The following is a 26,019-nucleotide window of genomic DNA, read 5'->3' on the forward strand; positions in this document are numbered from 1 at the left end:
AACACTTGTGGGCAGTTGTTGTATCAGGCAGGGAGAAGCTCTTGTTGTGGCCTGGGCCATTATTTGCATGCTCTGGCAGAAGAATTGTGCCTTTGTACTCAATATGCAAAGGTGTAATTCTATGCAAAGGTGTAATTCTAAGCAAAATCAGCAGCTGCTGCCTAACACTGCAGTCTTGTTAGGAAATGAAAAAAAAAAAAAAAAAAGAAAACAGAACAAATAATTTTGGGGAGAAGCTGATTGTGTAGACCCTTGGAATGTAACTAATTAGAAATTTCCTGGTTGTTACTCTTATGTATCATCTTTTAAAAATAACCTGTAATAGAGAACTGTAAAAGATAATGCACTTTCGAGGCACTTCTAATCTTGACAGTTTCAGTGATATGTATACCTGCTTAAATGAACATCTGCAATAATGATCATATCTCGACCTAGGCAATTTCTATAAAATAACCATTCTTATGCTGCTGTTTTGTTTGCATCCTTTTTCCTCTCCATCCAAAGAGTTGATAACGAGTTGCTAACTATAGCACTAAGCTCAACACCCTTTTCTCTTCCGATAAAGGCGTGAATCTGCCAAGTTTTCACAACCATGGTTGTTTGCAACTGTTGTCTTATGTGGTAAAGTATATATTTTTCACGTAATGAAAACCCTGCAGCTATGAATCAAGGACAGTGGTAGTGAAAAACCTCCAGACAGATAAGAATAGCAGCTTGTGCAACAAGAGGAAGATGCTAGGAAGCAAATTTGCGCTTTTCTTATATCCACTTTGTTTGTATGTGTTTGTGTGTGTTCAGTGATGATACCTACAGACTTTTAACCAAGTAGTTAAGGTTCCTGTAGGAAGTTGGTGTGATGTCTGTGCTGACATTTCTGATTTCAAAATCTTCCAAATTCTTGCATCTCTCTGGCACTTTCCCCTTTGAATAGCACGTGCTCACTCAGACCTTCTTGGTAAGTGACTGATTACATTTAACTGTGGCATACTTCCAGGTGTTATTGTTATACTTCAATTCCTTTTTCCAAGAGTCCCGAATGTATTAATTTCATGAGCTCTTCAACTCTCCTGTGGCCTAGTGAATACAGCTTTAATTTTGATAAGGGTGTTTTTGAAATGAAATAGCTTCTTTCCAGCTCTTAAGTCAAATCTGAATCAAAACCGTGTATCAAAATCTGAAACCATGTCTCACAGTCTCACCTTTCACATTATCCCCTCCCAAATCCACAGTGTGTGAAAAAAATGACCACTATAATTATGGTGATTTTTATGGTGACCTGGCCACATACAGCTTGGCTGTCTTGAATTAACTTCAGTTTTGAGTATAGACAGTATAAACTCTCTAAGAACAGCTTTTTGCTTTGGCAAATTGACAGTTTTCTGCACAAAAACTGCTGTTGAAAAGTGCGTGGACATTTCCACTGCGTGTTCCTCTGTCCTGTGATGTGTGGCAATAATTTACAGAGCAGGCACATGAACCGTGGTTTAATATGCTGAAAGTTGGAGTTGCCAAGGGAGGTGGTAAGTCCTTGGTGTCTTAAGAAATAGGTAAATTAAAAGCTTAGGCAATTTGGTAAGAGAGTAGTCACAGTCCATGGAAGTTTTGCCGAACTTTCTCTGGCTGACCAATGCTCCGTGCCTTGTGAAAGTCCCCCTTGTGTCCCTAATTTTGCAAAGCTGTTTTAACAAGGGAATATGTAAATGTAGAGTTTCTTCCTGACTTTGATTGCTGTCTGTTTACTTCTTGAGTCATGTTTTGTGGCTCCTTAGTGAATTGGATTGTTTGTATCACATTCCTGAAGGCCACATTTCAGGGCTGGGTAGCTGGTGGTTACTGCTTTTCGGTTAGTTTTGTGTTTTTTGTTTGCTTTGTGTAACCATTGGTGTAGCCTTTTGGTGCCGGTAGAATCAGATTACAGTAAGGTTTGACGTATCTTCTTGCTTATGATAAATGGAAAAAATTCCAATAATTATATTAAATCCAAATGTTATTTTCAGTTTTAGCCCATCTCCAAAGCCTTTGTTGTTAGTATTGTGCATTCATTAATAGTGGCTTAGACCCTTCCCCTCATCCTCCCTGGGGCTTGGCTGTGGTGTAGCGTGATAGCGCTTGAGGTAGCTGTCTAAAAATAAAGCGAGTGTCACCCGATTCAAAGCTTTCTCCCTAAATCAGCAGAGAAGTTGCACTGAGGCTCTTGGCACTTTTGCTGTTGTTACTCTGAAGCCATCTGAAACGGTGGAGCAGAAAACTCAAAACATTCTGCTGCTGTAGCCCCAGGAAAAGAGGCGCTTGTTGGCTGAGATGCCCCGAGAGCTCCAGAGAAGCTGTGAGAGGCACGGTACAGAAAGGGAAGCTGAGCAAGGAAGACAGGCTCCTGTGGAGGAGCCACAACGTCTTGTGTGAGTTTGTAGAGAAAATCAAAAGCCCTGGGTATGTGCTTTGCCAGTGTAAGCTTGGCATCTAACACAAGCTGGTCACTCGTGATGGTTGGTTTGGTTTTGGTAACTGCTCAGATCATGGAGTGAAGATCTTGCTCTGTCCCAGCTGTTTGGGTTTGTGGGGACGCTGAGGGTAAGATACTAGGTCAGTCCGCAGGTATTGATGCAGTTTCTGTTGCGAAAGCGTCCCACCACAGACTTCTCAAGAAAATGTCTAGGGCACTTGGGCTAGCCTGCTGGGTCTAGTATAGATCTAGTGAATCAGTTGAAGAAATCTTTCATTGTATAAGTTTACCACTTAGTCTTTCCCCTCAAGGATATGTCATAGAATCATGGTTTAGTTGGGGTTGGAAGGGCCCTTCCCAGCTCCCCCAGGGACACCCCTGCCATGAGCAGGGACATCTTCACCAGCTCAGGTGAACAATTTCTTCCCCATGTCTGGCCCAAATCTCCCTCCTTTAGTTGAAAACCATCACCCCATATGGAGTAGGAATGTCTATATTTGCTTGCGTGTCTGTCTGCTTGTATGTAAAACATATGTTTATGTTACTTACTCAAACTCCAGCTTGGAAATACTCATAACATATTTCCATATAAATTTTCCTTGCATCATTTAAAAGAGGCTGAAAAATCCCAGCGTCAGAAGCTTATTCATGATTAGTTTTACTAGAAAGTCCTGACAAATTTCCTTGTTTCACTCTAAGCGCTTTGTCATGCTTTTGAAGTTGTGACCAAAGGAAGTGCAGCACAATTGTCCCCTTCATTGCATACGGTGACCAGAGCTCATATTTTGAGGAAAGAGTCCAAAACCAGAACACGAAAGTTGTAACGTTGAGTCACGTTGTACAGACATGGTGAGGTAAGATGACGAAACAACCTCATGTGTGCGGTCCTTTCTCCATCCCGCAGCGCCAGCGTGACAGTCGCCTGGTGTTACAGCTTGTGCTGAAACGCCAGGGAATTCAGAAAAAAAGAACAGCTTGGATAACTTGCTAGCTGAATTGAAAAAGAATTGAAAATGTGTTTAAAGGAGATGCTTTCTTGAGCAGAAGCCAGCTGTTAATGTTACCAGCTCCTTGAATGTTTAGCTGTTACTGTGGTTGTCCATGTGTAACCACTGCATAACTGTACTGCAGGATTGTCATCCGCAATTGAAGCCTGAAAGGATCAGCAGCTTTGCATACTTGTCACTTTCCCCAAAATTGTCACAAATACTTAAATAAAAACTTATCCTAATATTTTCCTTGAAGTTTTTCATTTTAAACCATCCCTATTTCACAGCAGGGAGGAGGAAGAAGGTGTAGATAAGTTAAAGATACATGAGCCAAACTCTTGTTATTTTAATAATCTTTAAAAGGCGTTGGCCTAGAAATGTTAAGAAGTTGGATGACATCCCTGTTGTCACCAAGGAGGGTGAGGGATTTGGATTAAGCCCTTTGGAGTGTAATTCTGGTGCTCTAAAACATTCGGCACCAGTTCTTTCCGCAGTACCAGTGCAGGTTTTTAAGGGTGTTCCTGGAAGGTTTTAAAGGAGGTTCCTGGAGGTTTTGGCAGGCAACAGCTCCTGACCAGCACAGTGGGGAAAATGGAAAGTTTTGACAAAGGTCCAGGTAAGAATGAGATGCAGGAGAGTTGTTTTTGGTTTTGTTTTGGTTTTCCCCTTCACCCAAGTTTTAAAGGAATATGTTGAGAAAACAACTCTGTCCAGTCGAGGTATTGCACTTGCCATGTATGTCACTTAATTTTAGAAGTTATTATTTAAGTGCTTGCATCTTTGGCATCACTTTTAAACCTCCCACTGGGATTAAGGCTTTTCCATTTTTGAGAGCCTGGCTGGACATCTCAACCATGCCGGGTCCTTGGGGCACCCAGTAGTTTGAAATGTGAGGTTTTCCTTCTCTGCTGCCTTAAATTGGGCTTCCAAAAGTGAGAACACCCTTAAATGAATATAATATAAAAAAAGTTTATTTGCGGAATAGCTGAATTCTGAAATCCTAATGTACAGGAATGCTGGCCATATTTTAATCTTGCTTTTTTATTAATTAGTATGCATATAACAGCCTTCATAGATGATCTTGAAATGATTCAAATAATAGGTGGACTCGACTGGTATAATGTCAAGTTTTTCTGGGGAATATACCCTAATAAATCTTCTTTTTCATGGAACTTCCATTTTATTTTTCACATTCTTCTTTGTATTTTGGCCTTCTTGCTGGAAAAACAAGCTAGCTGGTTTCCACATAAGCTGCAGAGCATCTGATCTGCACAGCAGGGATTACTAACGTGCTGCTTGAGGTGTTTTGACACATTTTTAGACTCTGCCATCTAGGCTATCTGTATTGTGGCTTGGTTTGCTGTAGAAAAACACAGTGATCTTTGCCATTTTTCGAGAATGTACTTGGAGTCCCTCTGCTGAGGCTGTTCTTATTCTAGTGCAATTTCAACTGAAGTAAAATACAGGACATTGGGGAATAAAGGTATTAGCTCAAGTAACAGTGTCATTCTCAGAATAAATTGACTCCTTACTTTGAATTTACGCACTTCCGCTTTCTAGTGTTTCTGTAAGTTGGCCAGACAGTAAAATCATGTATGATGCCATGGATTTTTTTCGTAACCTCTTGCAAACCGTTGGGGTGAGTGTTTCTAGTTAACTCTCCTGTGTGTAAGCAGTATAACTGCAAGATAAACCATGGTGCCCTGAATCACCTGCCTCTTCAGGCCTGTAGTTAGTGCTCGTGGTGACAACACGACGCTTGGCTGGGTAGGAAGCATCCTGGGGAGTTCCACGAGCGGTGTGAAATAGGTGCGGGTGTTCAGGCAGAAATGCTTCTCGAGTATTTCTGTTGGTGCGGTCACTGCTTGTAAAAATGTAAGAGGGGGAGGTTTTTTTTGTTTTTCTTTCTCTTGAACAAAGTCCAGCTCAATTAAGTTGGTTACGGGAGCACATCTGATTTCCCCTGACTCACCAAGCCTTGCCTCCGGTTACAGGAGGTGACTGACATGTGTTTCTCCAGCAGCTGCTGGGCAGCTGTGTGATTATTTTACCACCTCTGTCTTCCTTGCTTTTAGGCTCTAAAGTAGCCACCAGCACTAGATAAGGTGTAAGTTTGCCTTGCTCAAGATTTCTGTGCCATTTCCAGAGTTTCGGCCCTGCTAGGCTGTTTTATAATGTTCCTTCCATTGAAAGGAAATCTTAATTACTCTGTGTCATTTTAATTTCAGTAATTGCTTTCAGCCTGACAGGTCATCTTTCAGAAAGAGATTCACGGTCTCTTTCATTTGTTACGTCCTCTTTAGCAGGAAGTCAAATGTGGTTTCTCAGTCTTAGTCTCCTATCTAGCTATTTTTGACTTGTCAACTTCCTTGCTGAACTTCACCCTGGAGCATCCTCCAAAAATGTGGCACAAAGGTCGAGCTTTTTGCTTTTCTACTCGGAATCCTTCCATCTACCCGTGCTCTCTTAGCAAGGCATGGGAAGAACAGTTGTTGCATGTCAGCAAAGCAAATACTTTTAAATTTGTAATGAAAATGGAGTGATGGGTGCTCTACGCAGAGCAAGAGGTAAACCGTCTTGTGTGGGAAGACTTAAATTGAGAAATAACATTACAGTGATTTTCCAGGATGCTCGGCAAAATCATGTAGAAACAGATTATTTGTTAGTTCTGTTATACAATCGCAGGATCAATCTGTAACCAAATAAAATTCTGTAATCTGATGTGATAAAAATGGCCGGTGACATTCATACCAAAAGCCTGAGTCGATTCTTAACTTACTCTGTAACCTTACTCTTATCATATTGGATGGAGCATTAATGACTGTACTGGTGACTCGCAATTATTCACTCACTTCTTAATTGTCTGTGTCTTTAATTTTTAATAAGAGTTGGCCAGCTTCATATAAACAGTCTCCCTCTGATGATTTTTCTTATAATATTGCGGATGTATTACGGTGGTGATATTTACACTGTTCTGCTTTACTCATTTTCAGGAGCTTTTCCATTCAGAAAGACCAACTGTGGAGTAAGTTCATATTCAGCATGAAATAGGAAAATCTCATTATTCTTCTTTTCCTTTGTCCTCGACATATCCTGTAAAACGGAGTTATCTCTAGGAATTTACTGGATCAACACTGAGAAGGAAAATGTTCCAGTAATAATCTCTGTCCTTGTGTGTGTGGAATTGCTTTGTTATTGTCGGTCTTCAGAGACAATAATCCCATTTCACTGTGTCACCTCAAGTGAAAATGAGCTAAGATTGCAGAAGAGTCTTCATTTAAACAACGAAACACCTTTCCATTAATAGCTTGTTACTTTTGATGTCTGAAACTGTGCCTAATGATTAAATGCCCTTGGGCTGACAGAAATAGAGTTCGTTTTTGGGTGAGATTTAGGAATTCAGCAGCTGTCTCTGTATTACATGACCGAGCTAAACTGTGGGCTGTTCCACAGTTCGCTATGGTGTTCTGTAAACTTGGGACAATTTGTCAATAAAACACCACAGAGTATATTGTCAGTTAGTCTGGCCAGCTCAGTTAATGTTGGTGATACTGTCTGAATTGACAGAATTGGTGCTGGTGTTGCTGCAGAGGTGCCGGAATGGCTCAGTTCACAGACCACGCGATACCAGCAGATACCAGGGAACCAAAACAAGACATGCTTATGATACAAAAGTGTCCTTGAAGATCTGCTCAGAGGCGCAGCTTTCCCTGCAATCCAGGCGTTGGTCTGGCACCAGCTTCAGCTCGAGTTTCTTTATATGCGCTTGTGATGCAGTCCTTAATTAGCTGATGATTTTTGCATTGGGCTTTATGGGCTGGACAGTGCGTAGCGGCGGCATTAAGGGGGATAATTTTGGGTTCACGGCTCTATTTGGTGCAGATGTTTGAATTAAATGTTCTTCAAGCCTTTGTGGGTCTTTATAAGTGCAATGGGCAGCTTGTCTTAGTGTTGTGTTTTGGCTCCTCTGCCACACTGAGATTTTTAGATCTAGAAATATATTGGTGTGCTTAACCCAAATTCCACTGACAATGTACTGCAAGCTTGCAAAGGGTGTGCTGTCATTATGTTAGGGTCAAGTAACTCTGATTGGAATTAAACCCACTGTAAAGGACATAAGTATTCAAGTCACTTAAACATAAATGTCTGCTACTACTTCAGATGTCCTGCTGGCCTCTGGTAGGTATCCTTGGCTATTTTTCTCAATATTCAGTGACTCTGCCTGTGTGTCCATAGCTTGCAGGTTGTGTGTGTGATCCAGCTGTTAATTACGTGATTGCATATTTATCTGTCTGCATGATCCTTGCCTCGTTCAACATGCAGGACAGCCGGTGCTCAGGGATTCATTAGGGCTCTGTAGTCAAAGAGACTCTTGTTTGCAGGATCACAAACGTGTTTCCTGCAGATGTTGAGACAAATGAGGTGGGGGCGATCGCAGAAGAGAGGATGATCTCATGTCTCAGCCAGTCGACCATTGGAGTGATTATCTGGAGAACTGGAACTGTGCCTCCAAGACAATGGACTAATAACTCAAATTAGGCTTCTTGTCCTAGCCCTAACCCATTTTCTTATTTCTGCAGATAAAGCAGTATCCTCAGCTTAATTTCATGTGATTTCTCATAAATGAGCAGAGGAACTGATGGTGCAGTTAGGGGGAAACAGTGTATTTGCTGGTATGCAACTTAAATTTCCTCTTCATTACAGTGACTGGATAACCCTCACTGTTCCCTTTTTTCGATTGCCTTTGATGTTGACAGTGTTTCCTCAAACTGATAGAGCACGGCTTGTTTACCAAGGTTCTCCAATGTCTTACTTTAAACAGGACACAAGGTAGAATAAACCTGACTGTAACAAGCCAGCTATACAATATGTCTGTAAACACAATGCTACTTCCCTTCCATCTGCCTGTTTACACCACTACTGGGTTTGGCTAATAAAACTTTAATACAAATAAATCTTTGCAATTATTATTACAGTAGGAGAAATAATGGTGGGTTGGAGATCTTCCTTTAAATCTGAAAAGCTACTTGCTTTCTGTGACAAAGGTGGCACTGAGCTGCCTTGAATGAAAACTATGAACCGAATGTATGTTCAAGTCCTCCTTATTCAGGCTTCCTCAGATAAAAACTAATAAATAAGCCCAGGGTAATTTCTAGCCTCAAGCTATTGTTAGGGTTGGGAGGATCAAAGAAGGGATATTGTAATGTTCTAGTGATCATAACGAAACAAAATTTTAATGGAAATACCTGCACATAGTTGCACAAGAGCAAGGGTTTTGGGAGTGACATATGGCATCATTCTTGAGGGCTTATTCAAAATTGGGGGATCAGGGATCGTTTCCTTGAGACCAAACCCCCACATGGTTCTTTTTGTCTTTTCACTCTGGAGCTTCTGCTGATGGTTCAGGTCTGACTGTGGTCCAGCTGAATCTGAGAACAGGTCCTATCCAGCAGTTTCCATGGGTCTTTAGAGATGCAGAAAGGAATAATCTCTCTTAATGTTTTACTTTGGTGGTTGGAAACGGTTCTGCAGTTTAAGTCCCCTGATTTGAGTAGAAACCCTCACAAAGTGTTCAGAAAACAGTGACCTGTGTATAAATCCTGGCCTCTGGTTTGCAGTTTGCCCACCAAAGCCTCTCCTGGATCTGTGTGGACAACTGGGGGGGTTACCCACAGCTTGGGCTGGAATTCCCTTCCCACAATACAGAGGGCACTAATTGCTGCTCACTTATGGCTTTTCAGTTCTAAACTTCACATCCCTTGCTATGAATGCAGGATGTATCCATGTACCTCACCTTGTGTGGGAAGGGCATACAAAAAGGAGCTTCATCTCTGTCCTTTCCTCACCATGTTAGCCTGGGAACCAAGAATTTATCACTACAGTAAAAAGGCTATTACCTGAACACTGATTATTAATTGTTTTTAACTAATGTAATGCATGGAAGCGTATACATTTGATTGGATGTAATAGATAAATATAATTGCTTGATTCTTTTGTTTATCTGTAGAGCTGCTAGAAACACTTGAATTATTGGAATTCAAGATACTTAGTGCATACTCTTACCCTATGGTAGAGGATATAAGCATGAGAAATTTCTCTAGTTCAGGCAAGTAAATAGCTTTACCTCTATAACTTATAAGAATTTAAGTTATTGGTAAACAAATGAAGTGTGGGAACCTTCCTAAAGTGGAGGGACTAATTTGCTCTGTTACAAAACGTAGTTCAAAAGGAACATAACGAATTTTTATTCTGTGATTCTATGATTCTAATTATATTTTTTTCTTCGTTTAACAGTTAAAGGATCCGTCATACTGAACTCTGCTTTGAAAAACTGAGAAGCCTCTTCTGTGTAGAATTGAAAGAGACATTTGACAGTTGTCTTGAAGAAAAATTAAGGCAAAAATGTCCATCATAGATCCCTATCAACACATTGTGGTAAGTCATTTTGAATCTTCTGTGTAGACCATCCTGTATATTATTTGTCTTGTATAATGTATCCTGTTAGGAGTTGCTCTGAGTACGCAGCATTGGAGTTTTTGTTAATTCCTTAAAGAAGTGGTAAGTGTGGTTAGAGCAAACTCCTTCAGAAAGGTATGTGAATGGAATTTGGGAGATTCAAGTTTGGTTTTCAAGAGCGTGTCATGGCTTGGAGTGTAGTGGCTCATGTGTAAGTCACAATGGAATCCGGGCTCCTAACAGCCTCGTGGGTGCGATGTCGTGGGGTTTCGTTATAAAGAACTTGCCTGTTCAAAGTGCTTCCTCAAAGTGCCTGGAGTTGACTATTTCATACAAGCTTTTCCACACGCTGATTGTCAAACTGTAGCCTACAACAGTAAAATCACGTGTTTAGCTCTCTCCTTTATGGCATAATTTGGTTTTTGTACAATTCTACTTGCTGAATAATGATTTTTTTTCCCCCCTTTTCATAGTTGTAGATAAAGGGATAAGTTGGCAACTTTTGCAAATTTAGATCTTGAACTAGTGTGTGTCAGTGGTGTTGATTCAAAGAGAATCTTTGGAATATAGCCTCCAAATTCTACGTGAAGGTCCATGTTCCGTGCCACTCAACTACACACAGCTGCCAAGAACTCCTGCTCCCTCCTTCCCTCTTGATTCCAGCGTTATTGCTGTGTCCCTTGTACCAGCCATCAAACCATGGGGCTGGAGTGAGCGCAAGGGAAGGCGACAACATGTGAGCACAACCTGTAAAGCAGAAAGCAGGGGTGAGGGAAGAAAAGCTTCCCTTTGTATGGCAAGGCAGTGGAGCTGCTCAGCAGCTCATTCAGCGCTGTAATATTCACATGTATCTTTGCTGCAGTGACTTTCCAAAGTAAACACTGAAATGGCAATTCCTCCTCAAGCTGAAGTCTTGAAACAAGCTGGGTGTGTTCGTATCAAACCGTTTTCGTAACAGTCCCAGAATCTCACGGCAGGAAAAGTGATGTGTGCTTGGAGGTAGTTACCGTATGCTTATGATGTTGAACTTTTGCATTGCTAAAAATACAGTGTGTGCTTCCTTGAAATGATCTCTTATCAATTCTGTGGTTTCTACCCCACGCAGTCACATCCTTCACATGAGTTTGCAGCCAGCAGATGTCAAACTTGGGTTTTACTCGCTCTGTAGTTCCATGAGCGCTTCTGTGAAGGCAAATTTGGGGTTGATGTCTGTGTTTAGTGCTGTCAGAATAATACATTAACTCCTTTCTGCATCAGTGCCCTCTCCTGGATGGAATGCTGGAACTGGTCTGTACCTTTATGGAAAAGTAAGGCAGTCAGTTGTATTTCATCAAGTCATTCATATAAGGTCTTTTTATATACAGATGTATTTTCTATAATGAACAAAACGCAACGTTAGAAATAGGTGGAGTTACAGTCCTGAACTGCTGCTCTAGGAATGCTGCTGATGCAGGAAGGGAGAGAGCTGATCCTATAATTGCTTGAAAAGTGAATGGACATCCTTGAGGTTTCCTAATTGAAACATTGAAATTGTATGGAAAGTTTTATGAAAATGTATAACAGTCAAGGGTAACAGGTTCATATCAATGCAAAAATGTAGAATTGTTAATATTTGGCATGAAAAGACTCAAAAGAATTCTGCATATTCCAGCAGCCCTTCTGTTGACTATGATTCGTTTTCCAGTTTACAAAGTTACTGCAGGTACAGACAGAACCCACTGTTCTAAAACGCTTTTTAGATTCGGAGCATGAAGAGTTAAAGTGTGTAATACGTCTTCAGTTACACTGATATGGGGGATAAATATTATAACAATGGGAAGAATCACTTCAAGATAAAATTTGTGTGTGAGAGCACAGATGTTTATCATAATTTTAATACTCTGAAAGAAGAACATGGATTTTATGAAAAGCTGTTACTTAAGAAAACAGGCAAACATTTTCATTTCTCCACCCAGTCATCAGCTCAAGTGTACTTAATGCCAAGGAAGTAAAAGTAATACACAATTACACAATTTATCTATACCAGAGCTTCCTGAGGGGTATTTTGTGGGCGAGTATATCTCCTGATTGAGTTACCTTTTGTGACTCAGCATTCTGGGATAGGAAATATACTGTATTTCAATGCATGCAAATCCCAGCAAGCACGGAAAGTTTGTGGGTAAAACCTGATTGTGTTACAGGAGATCTTGGCGTGTTCTTCTGTTTCCCAGTCCCGAAGTGGGAAGACGATGGTGTTTGTGTACATACGAATGCAGTAATATTTAAAATGGAGGAAATCGGATAACGAGGGAAATTTTACTGGAAGGAAAAAGAGCAAAGGTGGGAGGAGAACAAAGGAGAAAGGAGGAGGAGTTAGAAGGCTGTGGTGTGAAAACAGGACATCTTGAACCATGAGAAGCCTTGGAGAACTTGTGGGTGGATCTGCAAGGGCTGGATGGAACCTACAGAGTCAATACTGTCCCCAGGAGTTCCCATAATGCAGAAAATCCATGGTCAGAGAGGGCATATTGAACACTTTTGAAATCTCCTTTGTTTTCTAAATGTATGGGGAAATAGGAAGTGAAACGAAGCACATATGTCAAGCTAGGTCACTGTGGGATGATAGGATTTAGTTTTCTGAGTTAATGATGAGCTTCTGAAACCTTCAACCTGGCTTAGATTTTTAAAGTATGCAGGTGTTGCTCCACTCACTGTTGCAATGTTTAAGTGATTTATATAATACCATCGTCTCTTTTTCAGAAGTGATTGGGGAGTTGGCAATGTACAGATGTTTATCAAGACTTACGGTGAACATAAGTCACTTTAGAAAATGCAGCTTAGTCATCTAAAGCAGCAAGGGCTGGATTTAAGGAGGTATTTAGAGTCAATAGATTTCTTGTGGTATTTGCAGTGGGTATCTGAATTCTGTAGAACTCACTCTTCCGAAAAACTAACCAAGAAATGCTTCTGAAAGTTGTGTTAGCTGTTAATATAGACATTTAGGCCTCTTAATTCCCTTAGAAACTGGATCCTAAGTGGAAAATTGCCTCAATTTCCGATTGCACTTAAGTTGCATGAAAAACATTTGGTTTTGGGGTAAGAAAAGATCTAGACTTGTGAGCTTCCTGTGTTTCTCTGTGTATTTCTTTTTTAACTAAGAGGAAGATAATTTATTTTAGTACCATTCTGCTGCAAACTTCTTCCAAACATGTGATTATGGCCAAATATTAACTTTGTAATTATAAGTTTCAGTATATTATTTTGGGTGAGGCGTGGGGGAATAAGATAATATTTTTGTTTTGCCAGACCTCTGTGTGCTTGCACTCATCTCAGAGGATACCAGATCTTAAACCAGACTTAACTCCCTTGGCAGAACAACAGCTGGAGTGACGGGGTTTGCTGCTTAAGTCAATAAAAAGCAATTCTCGCGGTGGTATTAGCAAAACAGTTACGGACTTGATAATAGAGAGTAGTGATGATCTCTGTGCTGCTGTAATGAGAATACACTAATAAGTGGTGGATTGACGGTAGGCATTTTATTTAAGCTTGCGAGGTTCGACAGTAGGACTAGGGGATGCAAGAAAATTACAGCAGTGCTTTTTGTCAGTGAGCATCTTGTCATATCCCCATTTTACAGCCAGAACTCTGGGGCAACGAGTTCCACAGAGCAGCTGAGAACTAAATATGTGTCCTGTGCTTGTAACTTAATTATAACTCCATCCCTCTCTCCGTTGCTAAATGCTCGGTGTTCCCTGATGTGTAGTGTCCAGTGAGGAACAGGCTCTTTCTTAACAGCTGAGGAGAAGGGTGGTGTGTTTGTACTGTGGGCTGTTTCTCTTAATTACAAGGTTGTGTATGACAGAGGAGCTGCATCAGTCTGTGTGAGCAAACTCCGAGGCCAGCGCCGCGTTGCGAAACCCCCGCTTCAGCGTGTGAAGTGTGGCACACACTGATAAAACAGCTTCGAGCGCTTGCAAGAAGCGAACTGAAAATGAGGGACAGTGACAGTCGTCGTTTTCTGGAGACTCACAGCTTGTGAAGTTTTTTGAAGCAGGGTAGATGATGCGGCTGGGGTAACTTTGTGTAGCTGTGTTATAGTCGTACCAGCTGTTCACAGATACCCACCAAATTCCCTGTTTGCTGGGATGGAAAACCATGGACTTCTTTTCTTTTTGCCATGTGGCGGAGACAGAAGTTTGTCAGGGAGATCTCCCACCCTCCTTCCCATCCATCTGTCTGTCCACTCTTGGAAGCTACAATGCAGAAGGTGGTGGATGTCACAAAATTCCTATGTCTTCATGTCAGCACCAGACACGTGTTGCTTTTTAACTCCTTCAGATTCCCATATCTAAACCCTTTTTCTTGGGGTTGATGAGTCTGAGGTAACAGTCTGGGTTCTGTTTTTCCTGTGGCTGGTGAAGCACTTGCTGTGCAGCGATGATTCCAGTGTGCCACTTGTAAGGTGACAGTTGACTTGGCCACAGCTTTCCCCCTGCCTGCTTACGTGGTCTCCGAACCAGACGACTCCTACAGCTTACAGGGGAAAAATTACAGAGCTGGAATTTGCTGCTGGGTGGACTACGGTGAAATGAGCCGTCACATGTGGGTGATTCCAGCCTCAATGAAGATGCAACCATGTGGTGTCTGGGCCAGCCCGTGTCTGCAGTGAAGTCATTCCCTCAGCATCGCCATGGCCGTTTTGTCCCGGTTATTTTTGCCGCGGTGATGTGGCTGTGCCCTTGCAGACACCTGGAGCACACACTTAGGAAGGAGTTTGTGTTGGGATCATTTGCATAGTTACTTAATGTGTTCTGACTTGAGTGTCACTTAAACATTCACAAGCACTTTTGCTGTTTTTAGGGGATTGTTTTTGGCTCCCCCCTTTTTATTATTAATTTAGAAAATGATGTATTGCCTATAAGAAACTGCCACCATTTTGTTCTTATATTAGAGATCCAGTTTGTTTGTAGTCTCTGGGTGTAAGCATGTTGTAGATGTGCAATAATGAGGCTTGGCTGAAGCAACCAGTTGTGAAATGGAAATGAGAATCACCTGCAGGCAGTTAGGGATCTAACAGTTGAAGCAGCAGTAGCTCAAATGGAGGCATGTGCCACTGTTGAACACTAAACTATGTATTGTTGGCTTTTCTGTTCCTTTAAAAAGGGCTTTAAAAAAGGAAGAAGGGAACTATCCAGATGAAAACATGGGAAGGCAGCATGAGGCACAGACTGAATTAAGGATGCCTAGTGTCCCATATCAAGGGAATTGTCTATCATTTTAAATAAACTTCAATGGATTTCCTGATTCTGGTACTTTCCCCTTTTCCTTCTGATTAGAATACTTAATATTTAGTTGTTCTGCCTTACCATATGCAGTGCTGATCCTCACAATGGAATTCAGTAGGTTGGTCAAAGTTACATGCAGATAAAGTAAAAACAGGTGTGAGTTGCTGACCTCTTAATTATGGCTTTAGTTTTGTTTCCTAATTTCACGCCTATTTCTACGTGCCTGTTTTGCTCAGGACAGAGCTGCTCTTAGAAAGGCAGCTCCTGCTATGTGCTGGGCTTTGCAGGGAACAGGAACCTCCAGAAACCTCACAAAATTTGGCTGCGAATGTTTTAACAGCTTGCTTTTCACCTTCTCTCCATTGCCTTAAGGACACTTGCACTTTGAATATTGCTGTGCACTAAACCGGTATATTCCAGGCATTACTAACTCTATCCCTTGCATGTGCAGTATGCATACATCTGTTCTAGAACGTATACTTCGAAATAATTGCACCCATTGTTTTTACTGGGGAAAGATAATTACAAAGACAAGCGTGCTGTAAAATAGTCCCCTCTTAATTTTTTTCTTAGTGTACCAAGATGCCCCTGCCTGACTAAATGCCTTAGAGCAGGTTCTGTGGAGAGGAGGAGTGTTATTCATTGAGATGAGTAGGTGTGGCTGCAGGAAAATCAGGTAACCCTTGTATGAAGTCTCTGACCTTTCAGCAAAGCTACAGGGCGCAGTTCAGCTTTAAGATGCTCTATCCAGTATGAGTTTCTCTTATATTTTGACTGGGTGATTTCTCTCTCTCGGTTTTTGGACAAAACAAAACCTGTTCTGATAGGTGGTTTTTGGTTCTGGAGCTTAATCACCTCTAACTCTCTGACTTCCAGGTGGAACACCAGTATTCACACATATTCACTGTGACAGTCAGGAAAGCCACAAATGTCACAAAGGGAGCATTTGGTGACATGCGTGAGTATTTCTCTTTATACTTTGCCTCTTTCTTTTCGGAGACTGTTGCCACAGGCAGGGGGAGGTGACACATCGAGCTTGTCACGCGTTAAATGATTGTTAGTGGGTTGGTGGTTTTTTATTTTGTGTATGTCTCGCTTGTTAAAGCTGGGGCGACGTACCCATTTCATTGCTCACTCAACTCCAACTCAGAAAGCCGATCTGCCGCTCCTTCTTTCCATTGATCCGGAAAAGCTGAGCGAGTTGTAAACAATTTGCCTACAAGCAAGCAACACCTACACTTAGTTTTTTGGCTCGGTCGGAAGTGCCGTTCTGAGTGTAGTGAAACTGGCAGCCTTCAAAAGGCTGTGGTTTGGTGGTGGGAACACGTAAAAAGAAAAGTCCAGAGCTCTGCTGAGTCAATGCAGTAAGAAGAAGAAAAGAGAGCCTAAAATGGATAAGCAGATGTCATGGTGTAAGTATATATAGGACACCAGCACTTCTTTGCCTTTCTGTGATGCTTCTGAGCCTCCAGACTTAGTAGCTGAGCAGGAAACCACAGGCAAGAGTGACCTGTGCAAACTCTTGTCTGCTCGTAAGGGGGGAATAAGGAGAGAACTTGCAGCTGGGGCCGGGGGGTGAGCGCAGTGCCTCACTCCTGCTTGCTCATCAGGCTCGTTTGACATGCAATTAGCTGGCTCCCAGCACGTTCCTGGAAACTGCTGCAGGTCAAACTACAGCAGCTGCTCTGACACACAGCTTTGCTTATGTGGGTTAACTTTTTTGGTTTTTTACATAATTAGTGTCTACTATTGATATTAAACTTGGGGGTAAGTGGGAGGGACAGTTGGGGCTCCTGAACATTCCCATTGCAAGTATGAGCAGAGCCCTGGCAGATGGGGAAGAAGGAATTTGGCATCTATTTAGCATCTGCTGTGTGGTGAAGGAAAGGAGTACACGGAAGATGCAGTGGGATGTTATCCTGATGGTCCCCAAGAGGGTCTTTGCATAAGAAGACCCCAGGAAAAGACCCCAGTTGTAAAGAGTACAAAGGGCCCGCACATTTGCGTGTGTAAGAAAATGGGTTAAATGAAAGACACAGAGGCAGTGTGGGGAACACGGGAAGGGGAGAAAAGCGGTCGAAATGGGGACCCCATCATATGATATTAAAGGGAGAAGAAAGCTAGAAGACCATGGCATTCCCTCCCCACCACAGGACAAGTATGGCCCTGTAGTATAAATTCCAAGTATTACCCATCCGTATAATTGGAATTTTTTTTCCAGACCAAACTCTTATCTCGCCAAACCATCAAAACCAAACAACTACTCAGGAAGAGCTTTTTATTTCGATCAAACCTGACAGAACTGTGCTCAAGGGCCAGTGGAACCTGCTCGGTTTCCTGTCAGGCAGCTGCGAGTGCCCCATAGCCCGAGGCACCTGCGGTCTGGGGCTTGTTCCTGGAGTCCTGGCAAATCCCCCCGAGTGAAACAAACAGCTCGTTGCTTCTGGTTTTATTTTGGGAAAATGAAATATGTTTTTATTTCCCAGGTATATGCAAAGCTCGGTGTGTTGGAGCCTGGAAGCTATTCCATCAAATCAGTAATCATGTGAATTACTTAAAGATACAGGAAGCTGTGAGTGGTGGAGGGTCTGTACAGTTGAGCCTATATATATACACACATATATATATGTATACATTTTTTAATTATTATTTTTTCAATTTTATTTGCCAAAACTATAACTCGTTGAAGCAATTTCTGAACTTTTGCATTGGGTTTCTGATCGCAAGGATAGGATTCACTTCCATGGAGCGTGGTTGCGATACATAATGTGAGAAGCCTTGGTTGGGCTGGGTACGTGGGTGTTGCTCTCCCATGGTGGGCACCACCAAGCTGGTGACTCTTCTGGTGGGTTTCTCCTAATTTATTTTGCTGTTGTTGCTCCGGTTTGTATAGACAATGACTGCTCTGTGGGCAATGAAGGTAATTTTACATTGTGGTGATGATGGAGGTCCTGGGGAACATGAGGGATTTTTGTATGGTGTTTCTTTTTTTCCTCTCCATATCAGTCTTGCCAAGACTTTCTGGAAGAGCTGCAGAAGATCAGAGTGAATCGAAGTTTATTAAATATGTGGAAGTGCTTATAATTTTGCTGTTTGTGTGATATTTTTTCACCCGAAGGATTTGAGTTCTGCCTCTGCTCAAGAAGTTTTAGGAGAGAGGTCTGTTGTGCACGGAGGGCCTGACTTCTCTGCCATAGTTACCCACAATTCTGTCTCTTCAAGCCCAGGCTGGGGAGATATGCAGAATTTTAAGCAAGTTTTTCAAGGTTTCTTGAGCTCCTCATTAATGAAGCGCACAAATGGTTGTGTCATCCTTAAAACTAGGTAAGAGGTGCCCACTGCATTGTGATTTCTATAGGTGATGTGTTTCCTTGCGCGAACAGCTCACACACACATCACTGCTGATTCAAGCCATATTTTTAGTGTACTGGGTGGCTGGAACAGCTAGGATAGCTTCCAGCCCTCAGTTTTGATTTTATTTGGCTGAGGTTTCCCATTGTCTCCGCAAGCTTTAAAATGTTTGTAGAGAGATCTGACAAAGACGAGCGATCACATTTGAAGCTGGGTCATACCAGGATCTGAGGAGCTACAGCAGCTGCTTTTATTTTTCAATGATACATCAAAATAAACAAAAATGACACTAGTTGCATCATAGAAATTTTCCATGCAAATGCTTTTCTTATATGAAGTTAATCTACTTACACCAGTTTATCATTCTATGAGTGTGTGTGGGGATGATAAATGAGAATTCCTGTAAGAAAGGATGACCCAGGATGTTTGGGAGGGGGGGTAGAAGTTTTGAGGGTAGACTCAGGAGTATATTCAAGCACCTCCTTGTCTCGAGTATCCACTCATTTACCATTGCCTTTGTATAGGAATATTTCCTTTACTGTTTTGACTTGGTTTAATTTTACTATGTCCCTTTCCAGGTGATTCTCACACTCCAGATACTGTCCTATCAACATCCAATCAATTGAGCCTTGTCTTTATGAAAGATTTGTATTCTGTTATAGTGGCTGCTGCTCTGATAACTGGGCTCAGCTCTTGTGGCCAAGTCTTTTTATGGGCTGGGAGTTTTATGCAATGAGCAGCTGCAGGAGTTGTGTGGTGGGTTGACCTTAGCTGGCTGCCAGGTGCCCACCAAGCTGCTCCATCACTCCCCTTCCATCTGCAGGGCTGGGGAGAAAATATGATGAAAATCTCTCACAGGTCAAGAGAAAAGGGAGATCACTTACCTGTTACCATCACAGGCCAAACAGACTCAATTACTTTAATTTGTTGCTGATTGATTGTAGCAGAGTAGGGTAGTTAGGAATAGAACTAAAACCACCTTCCCTCTTCCCAGGCTCAGTTTCACTCTTGACTCTTCTACAACCTCCCCCAGGTGAGGCAGGGGATGTGCAATGGGGGTTGTGTTCAGTTCTTAATGTGTTGTCTCTGCTGCATCTTCTTCCTCATGCTCTTCCCTGCTCCAGCCTGAAGTCCTGCAGCATTAAGTCCTTCATGACCTCCAATGTGGGTCCTTCCCATGGGCTGCAGCCCTTCAACAGCTGTTCCAGCATGGGTGCTTCCCATAGGATAGAGTCCTTCAGGAATATACTGTTCCAACATGGATCCCCCATGGACCACAGTTCCTGCCAGCAAAATCTGCTCCTGCGTGGGCTCTTCTCCACAGGCTGCAGCTCCTGCCAAGGGATCTTCTCCTGGGTGGGCTCTACACAGATGTCGAGGTTTCGATTGCGGGGTGACAACAAAACCGTGGCAGATGTATTGTTAACCCCTTCTCCTTCCCCATTCAGCCCCTCCCGCTTCCCACTAAGGACAGGCGATCGGGAGGGAAAGGAGGACAGAGAGAAGAGAGTAGTAAAACATTTTTAATTTTTCCAAATGCTACTAATAAGAATAGAGAAAAATAATACAAAATCTACAAAACCAATCTTGAAAGTCCCGGCAACTGCTCCGGCAGATGACGCGCCGGCACCTGAAGTCCTGGACTGGATTCTGCAGCCAACTGGAACTGGATTCAGTCTGTCACTAGGCCTCAGTTCGCAGGGATTACTCGCAAGGTCCTCTCCTAATGTCAGCCATAAGAAAAAAGGTACGAGTTCCTCGTGATCTCCCACTTTTATATGAAGTATGATGTGAGTGGGATGGAATACTTCAGTTGGTCAGTTTTTTGGTCATCTGTTTCTTGTTGCCTCTCTCATGAGATGTACACCAATTCTTATCAATGACCTCGCATTCCATTGCTGGGTTTACCAAAACATGTATCTGATTCTCCAGGAAAATGCAGCTAATATGAAGCTTTAGCTGACAGGCAAATTCACTAAAAGAGAAACTTGTTTTTAACAAAACCAGGACAACAGGCTGTGGTTTCCTCCATGGGCTGCAGTGGACCTCTGCTCCACCGTGGTCCTCCATGGGCTGCAGTGGACCTCTGCTCCACCGTGGTCCTCCATTGGCTGCAGGGGACAATCTGTGTCACTATGGGGGAACCTCTGTTCTGGCACCGGGAGCCACCTCCTCCTCCTTCACTGACTTGATATCTGCATAGTTGCTTCTCTGGTGTTTTCTCCTTCTCTTGCAGCTGCTGTGCTTGTTTTTTTTACCTTTTCCTTAAATACATTATCACAGGTACCACTGAGCTGGTGGGCTCAGCCTTGGCCAGCAGCTGGTCCCTCTATCTGATGTCTTCTCATAGAAGCCAACCCTGCAGCCCTCCTAGACCTGCTGCCCAAAACCTGCCACTTAAGACCAAGATAACATGGACTGTCTCAAAATCTGCACGTTTTTGGTCAGGATTTATCTTAATAGCTTAGCTTTCTGCTGCTTGCAGGGGTCAACAGATCTTGCAAAATCACTTCTTTGCCGCACGCTTTTGGAAGAGATCTTGTCTCCAGTCCAGTGAGTTCTTATATAGCAGATATTTAGTTTTGAATCTATTCCGGGTACCACGCTGTACTGTAGGGCCTTCCCATGGCAGTACAAGAACTTGGAGAAAAGGACTAGAATCCCAAACCACAGCATTCTGGAAGAGAAATGCTTTCAAATCCTTTCCATAGGATCTGTCCCCTTCTGGATTTTCAGGAGGGTTGGTGAAAAACTGGGCCAAATAAAGCATTGAAAAAATAGCTCTTTACAGATAGACAAACTTTACAAGAGTACCATCTTTCAAAACACTTGGTAGCGTCTACAGAAGAAACCAGTTGTGTGACTCGGCTCTTAATGATCACTAATCTCACTTAATCCTGTTTTGGTTTTGCAGCTTTTATTTGCCTCATCTACTTTCAATGTTATGATAATAAACAGTGTAATTCCAGGCATTTTCTTTGAAGCATTTAAAGTTTGGATAGTTTGTGGCACTGGCACTCAGCTTTTATCCCGGTTTCTGTCCATCTGGTTGGAATTAAGGGTGCATTTCCACTGTAGTTCAGCTGCTCAGATAAACATTACAAGTGTTGGGAGTAATCCAGTCAACAGAGCTCAACCCAGGCTGCAAGACCTGCGATGGAAAACAGCTTCTGCAAACAGCAGCAGAGGTTCCCTGCAAGACAAGGAGATGTTCTTCAGCTGTGGTGGTGTTGCTGATGTGGTGACATGTCAAGAATTAAATCAAGTCTGTTGTTGCAGTCACTGTTTCTCTCTTTGTAGGCCCTTGCCCCGGGGTTGTGCTTGCTACGAGCTGTGCCTCTTGGTGTTAAACTGGCTTATTTAAGCCCAGTCACAGCAGCCTAGCGCAGTTTAGATGTGCACGTGCTCTGTTTAACCTGGGCTAGTCAAAAGGGGAGGAATTGGAGTCTTGTGTGCTTGTATTAGAGCAGGGACACAAGGAGCTCAGCCAGGACTAATCCATCTGGTCTGTTAGCACAGCTGGCTGGTCTTGTGCTCTGACTTAGTTACAGCAGGCTTGATTTCAGTCTCGGAGCGTCATCAGATAATGCTGTTCCTGCAAGGCCCTGAAGCAGGACCTGCTTTTTGCGAGGGAGGAAAACCAAGCCAAACTCCTCCCCTTTGTCAGCCTAACAATCGGGAGAAAGTAGGTCAGAGTTGGCCAATCTTCCAGGTCCTCCAGGCTGCATGTGCAGATCTTCACGTGGCCAGGAGCCAGAGGCGGAACACTGGAACTGTCTGGTAGGAAGGAGGTAGAAATATTCCCATTTGGGCCATACTGCTGCAGGCTGTGCTGGGGTGAGTCCCAGGGTGGCCAAGCTCTGTGGGCTTCAGCAACCCCTTTGGATTTACCTCTTCCTGACAGCCCTGTGCTGGTCCATGCTCCATCACCAGCCTCAGCTGCTGGTACGGAAATACACCTCCTTAAAATCTGTGCGTCTTCAAAAATGAGCAGTACAAGTAATAACTGCTTGTGAAATGTCTACTGCAGATCTCGGTCTAAGGTTGAGGCAGCTATAGACATGATTTCAGGTTCCTGGACGCATGTGGTGTAGGGTGAGCCAGCAGCAGTGCTGGGAGGTGGAAGTCATGTTGGAAACTGCTGCTCTTTCCAGTTGCAAAAATAGCTTTTTGATGAGAACCAAGTACTTGCCCTGTAGTTATTGAGAGAGGGACTGTTTCTGTGTAATGTTAATGAGAACTTCTTGTCATCCTGGGGGAAGGCTCTTCTCTTAATCCATTACACGATAACATCAAAGCAGTCATGCTGGCCTAGGCCACGGATCAGTCTTGCCCAGTGTTCTGGTTGAAGAACCTCCCTGGGAACTGCTCCTGTTTCATGTGCTGTGGTGTCTCCAGGCAGAACTTGGTGGTGGGGCTCTCTCCTCCAGGGAGCTGTGCATGCCCCTGTTGCCCCAGTTTGAGCCATCTCCTTCCTTTTAATCCATTTGTCCTCTGTATAATTTGATTTTTTTCCTGTCTTTATTTTTATTTCTTTTAAATTTTTTCCCCTTTCCCTCTCCTCCTCAATCCCAGGGAAGGCTTTGAAGTTGTGCTAGGGCTGGGCTAACGCCCCTTTCTAAGGGAGAATCAAGAAGAACATCAGTCATAGTCGGATATAAAGGGAAAACATGAGCAGGGTGAGCATGTGTTGCTTTCCTCTGATCCTCTCCACGCGCTCAGCTGCCTTCACTCAGGGCTGCATGTGCTTCTCATACCCTTAGCAGCCCTTGCTGAGTTTCTCTGGCATAAATGTCACTGGTTTTCCTTGAATCCACATAAGTCTTCTCACCCATTGTGCCTTTGATAAGGAGTTTTGCAGCCTGCTATTTACTGCATAAATAAGACTTTAAAATTGTTGTGAATTTTTTTTATAGTGTGATTTGAAGCATCCTCTGGTTACTGTCTTGCCTTTTGCAGGATGCTAGCAGGATGCTAGGAACAACCCCAGGTTCCAGTATAAGCTGGGGAATGAGCTGTTGGAGAGCAGTGTAGGGGAAAGGGACCTGGGGGTCCTGGGGACAGCAGGGTGACCATGAGCCAGCACTGGGCCCTTGTGGCCAGGAAGCCAATGGTACCTGGGGTGGGTTAGAAGGGGGTGGTCAGTAGGTCAGAGAGGTTCTCCTGCCCCTCTGCTCTGCCCTGGGGAGACCACACCTGGAATATTGTGTCCAGCTGTGGCCCCTCAGTTCCAGCAGGACAGGGAACTGCTGGAGAGAGTCCAGCGCAGGGCAACAAAGATGCTGAAGGGAGTGGAGCATCTCCCGTGTGAGGAAAGGCTGAGGGAGCTGGGGCTCTGGAGCTGGACAAGAGGAGACTGAGGGGGGACTCATTAATGTTTACAGATATATAAAGGGTGAGTGTCAGGAGGATGGAGTCAGGCTCTAATTGTTGTTGTTGTTGACAACTCCAAAAAGTTGTCACTCCTCAGTGACAACCAATGATAGGACAAGGGGCAATGGGCTCAAACTGGAACACAGGAGGTTCCACTTAAATTTGAGAAGAAACTTGTTCCTGGTGGGGGTGGCAGAGCCTGGCCCAGGCTGCCCAGGGGGGTTGTGGAGTCTCCTTCTGTGCAGACATTCCAACCCGCCTGGACACCTTCCTGTGTAACCTCATCTGGGTGTTCCTGCTCCATGGGGGGATTGCACTGGATGAGCTTTCCAGGTCCCTTCCAACCCCTGACATTCTGTGAATCTGTGAAGCTGTCCCAAGTATCATTCTATACCAAAGAAAGTTCTTGAAAATAACTAAATGTGTTCATTTATGTATTTCTGACTGATCATGTTCTGAAAAGGAGAAAAAAAACCCACCCTCATTCACCTTCCTTATCTTCATCGGCGCAGAAGGGAATGCGTTTGTAAAGCTTGTCACCATAACCAGCGCTATCCAAGTTACAGGACAGGTGCCACCCAGGGCCCACCTGCTCAATGCTAGGACAGATAAATTCACGTGCACAATCATCCCCTTCCCTCGGCGCATCTGTTACCGTCGCTGACTCAGTGCTCTGCAATCCCTTCTTTGGGCCCCTCGGGGAAACGCCTGTAACAACCTGACCGAATGGCGAGGAAACAATTCCCAGGTGTCGCTTCACTTCTGAATTTCCTGTAGTTGCTTGCAGTAGCAATGTTGAAGGTTTTACCAGGATGTCATGTTTACATATCCAACCTATACTTAGCTATGGTTCTCCCCAGTTGGGACAGCTGCAGGTTTTTAAAATGTTCCTGACAATTGTCTGAATTAAAAAATCAAGGGAAGAGCCTCTTCTCCCTCCAGGGCCTGGAGGCTGCAGTTTAGCGCTACGGTAAATCAAGCTCTGGGACCAAAACCTCTAAAGCCCTATGATACCAAACACGGATCCAGTGTAAACTTGTTCTGCGGCTTCGGGAAACGTTGCCAGTTTAAATTCGCATTAGCAGCCTTTCTGCCAGACTAGGAGTAATCTGTACTCCATCAGCTAACATGAATCTGGAATAGAAGTCAGATTGTGGGCTTTGAGTAATGGGCCAGGAATGTGATGATGTGGCTGAACCTACTCCAGGCTGAATTATCGCTGCCCGGATCTGGCGTTACCTGGGCTCCCGTTCCTCCTCTCCTGCCAGTGTCTGTTGGCACAGAAATGTTCCACAAGTTTGACACTGAAAAAGCTCTTTGGAAATAGGCATTTCAATTAATTAAAAAAGCCCCAAACCCCTTGGATTCTGGTATCTGCTAGAAAAGCAGATTTTTCTCTGAGCTACTGCAAACTAATATTTTAGTTGCTTTTCACTGCTGTCTGCAAATGGAACTGTATTAAAAACCTGGAGAAGTGAATATTTTTTTCATCTTGGCACCTCTACCAATTCAGTTTGAACCTACTGAAGGATTCTATTGATTTGTTTGGGTTTTTTTGTTCCTGTCAGGGCTGGATCAACAAAACTACTAGTGGTGTCCCGGCCCTGTAAACTGGGCAGTAGCGCATGGAACTTCAGTTCTTTGCTTAAGTAAGGCCGGAGATGAAAAGCACTGTAATAAAAGGCACTAGTAATCTCTAATAAGCACATTACCAAGTCACAGGGTTTCTCATAGCGTAGCTGCTGCTTTGGGAGCTGCCTTCCTTCACTCGTAGTCACCTTCCGCTCGTGAAACCTCACGCCGCATCATCCCCCTTGTAAAATCCCTCTTAGAAGTCAAAAGCTCTAACGTTCCCTATAGCACCTTGAGCAAAGGCACCTACTCTGTGTACTCCTGGAAATTTTAGGTTCCCTGTGACCCTTTGGCGTGCCTCCAGGCTCTTAGTCTAGAATCTGTAGCGCTCCTAAACTCAATTTATCCATTTGAAGGCTTTCAAGTATCATGTCCAAATAAATGGGAGGCCTGGATTTGTAGCGGACTCAGCTGCAGTCCTCTGAAGATGGAAATTCGGAACAGATCTAAGAAGATGAAGAGGTGGCCGCGTTGCTGTTGGCTGCTGCGGTGGTTTTGGTGCTGGCTGGAA

General features: G+C 43.4%; 1 protein-coding gene across 5 annotated transcripts in view; it reads left to right on the forward strand.

The window, feature by feature from the left end:
• Positions 1–26,019, forward strand: part of PLA2G4A (phospholipase A2 group IVA) — a 102,251-nt gene that overhangs the window by 31,471 nt on the left and 44,761 nt on the right. For 3 of the 5 annotated variants that reach the window (XM_065072806.1, XM_065072805.1, XM_065072804.1), the window contains exons 2-3: positions 9,727–9,867; positions 16,029–16,110. In XM_065072806.1, coding sequence (XP_064928878.1) covers positions 9,835–9,867; positions 16,029–16,110 — 115 coding nt within the window. In that variant the 5' untranslated portion in view covers positions 9,727–9,834. Of the gene's footprint in view, positions 1–9,726; positions 9,868–15,855; positions 15,903–16,028; positions 16,111–26,019 lie in introns of those variants that run through there. The other 2 variants (XM_065072803.1, XM_065072807.1) reach the window with 2 other exon arrangements.

Source organism: Columba livia, chromosome 8 (assembly GCF_036013475.1).
Source record: "Columba livia isolate bColLiv1 breed racing homer chromosome 8, bColLiv1.pat.W.v2, whole genome shotgun sequence".
Taxonomy (NCBI): Eukaryota; Metazoa; Chordata; class Aves; order Columbiformes; family Columbidae; genus Columba; species Columba livia.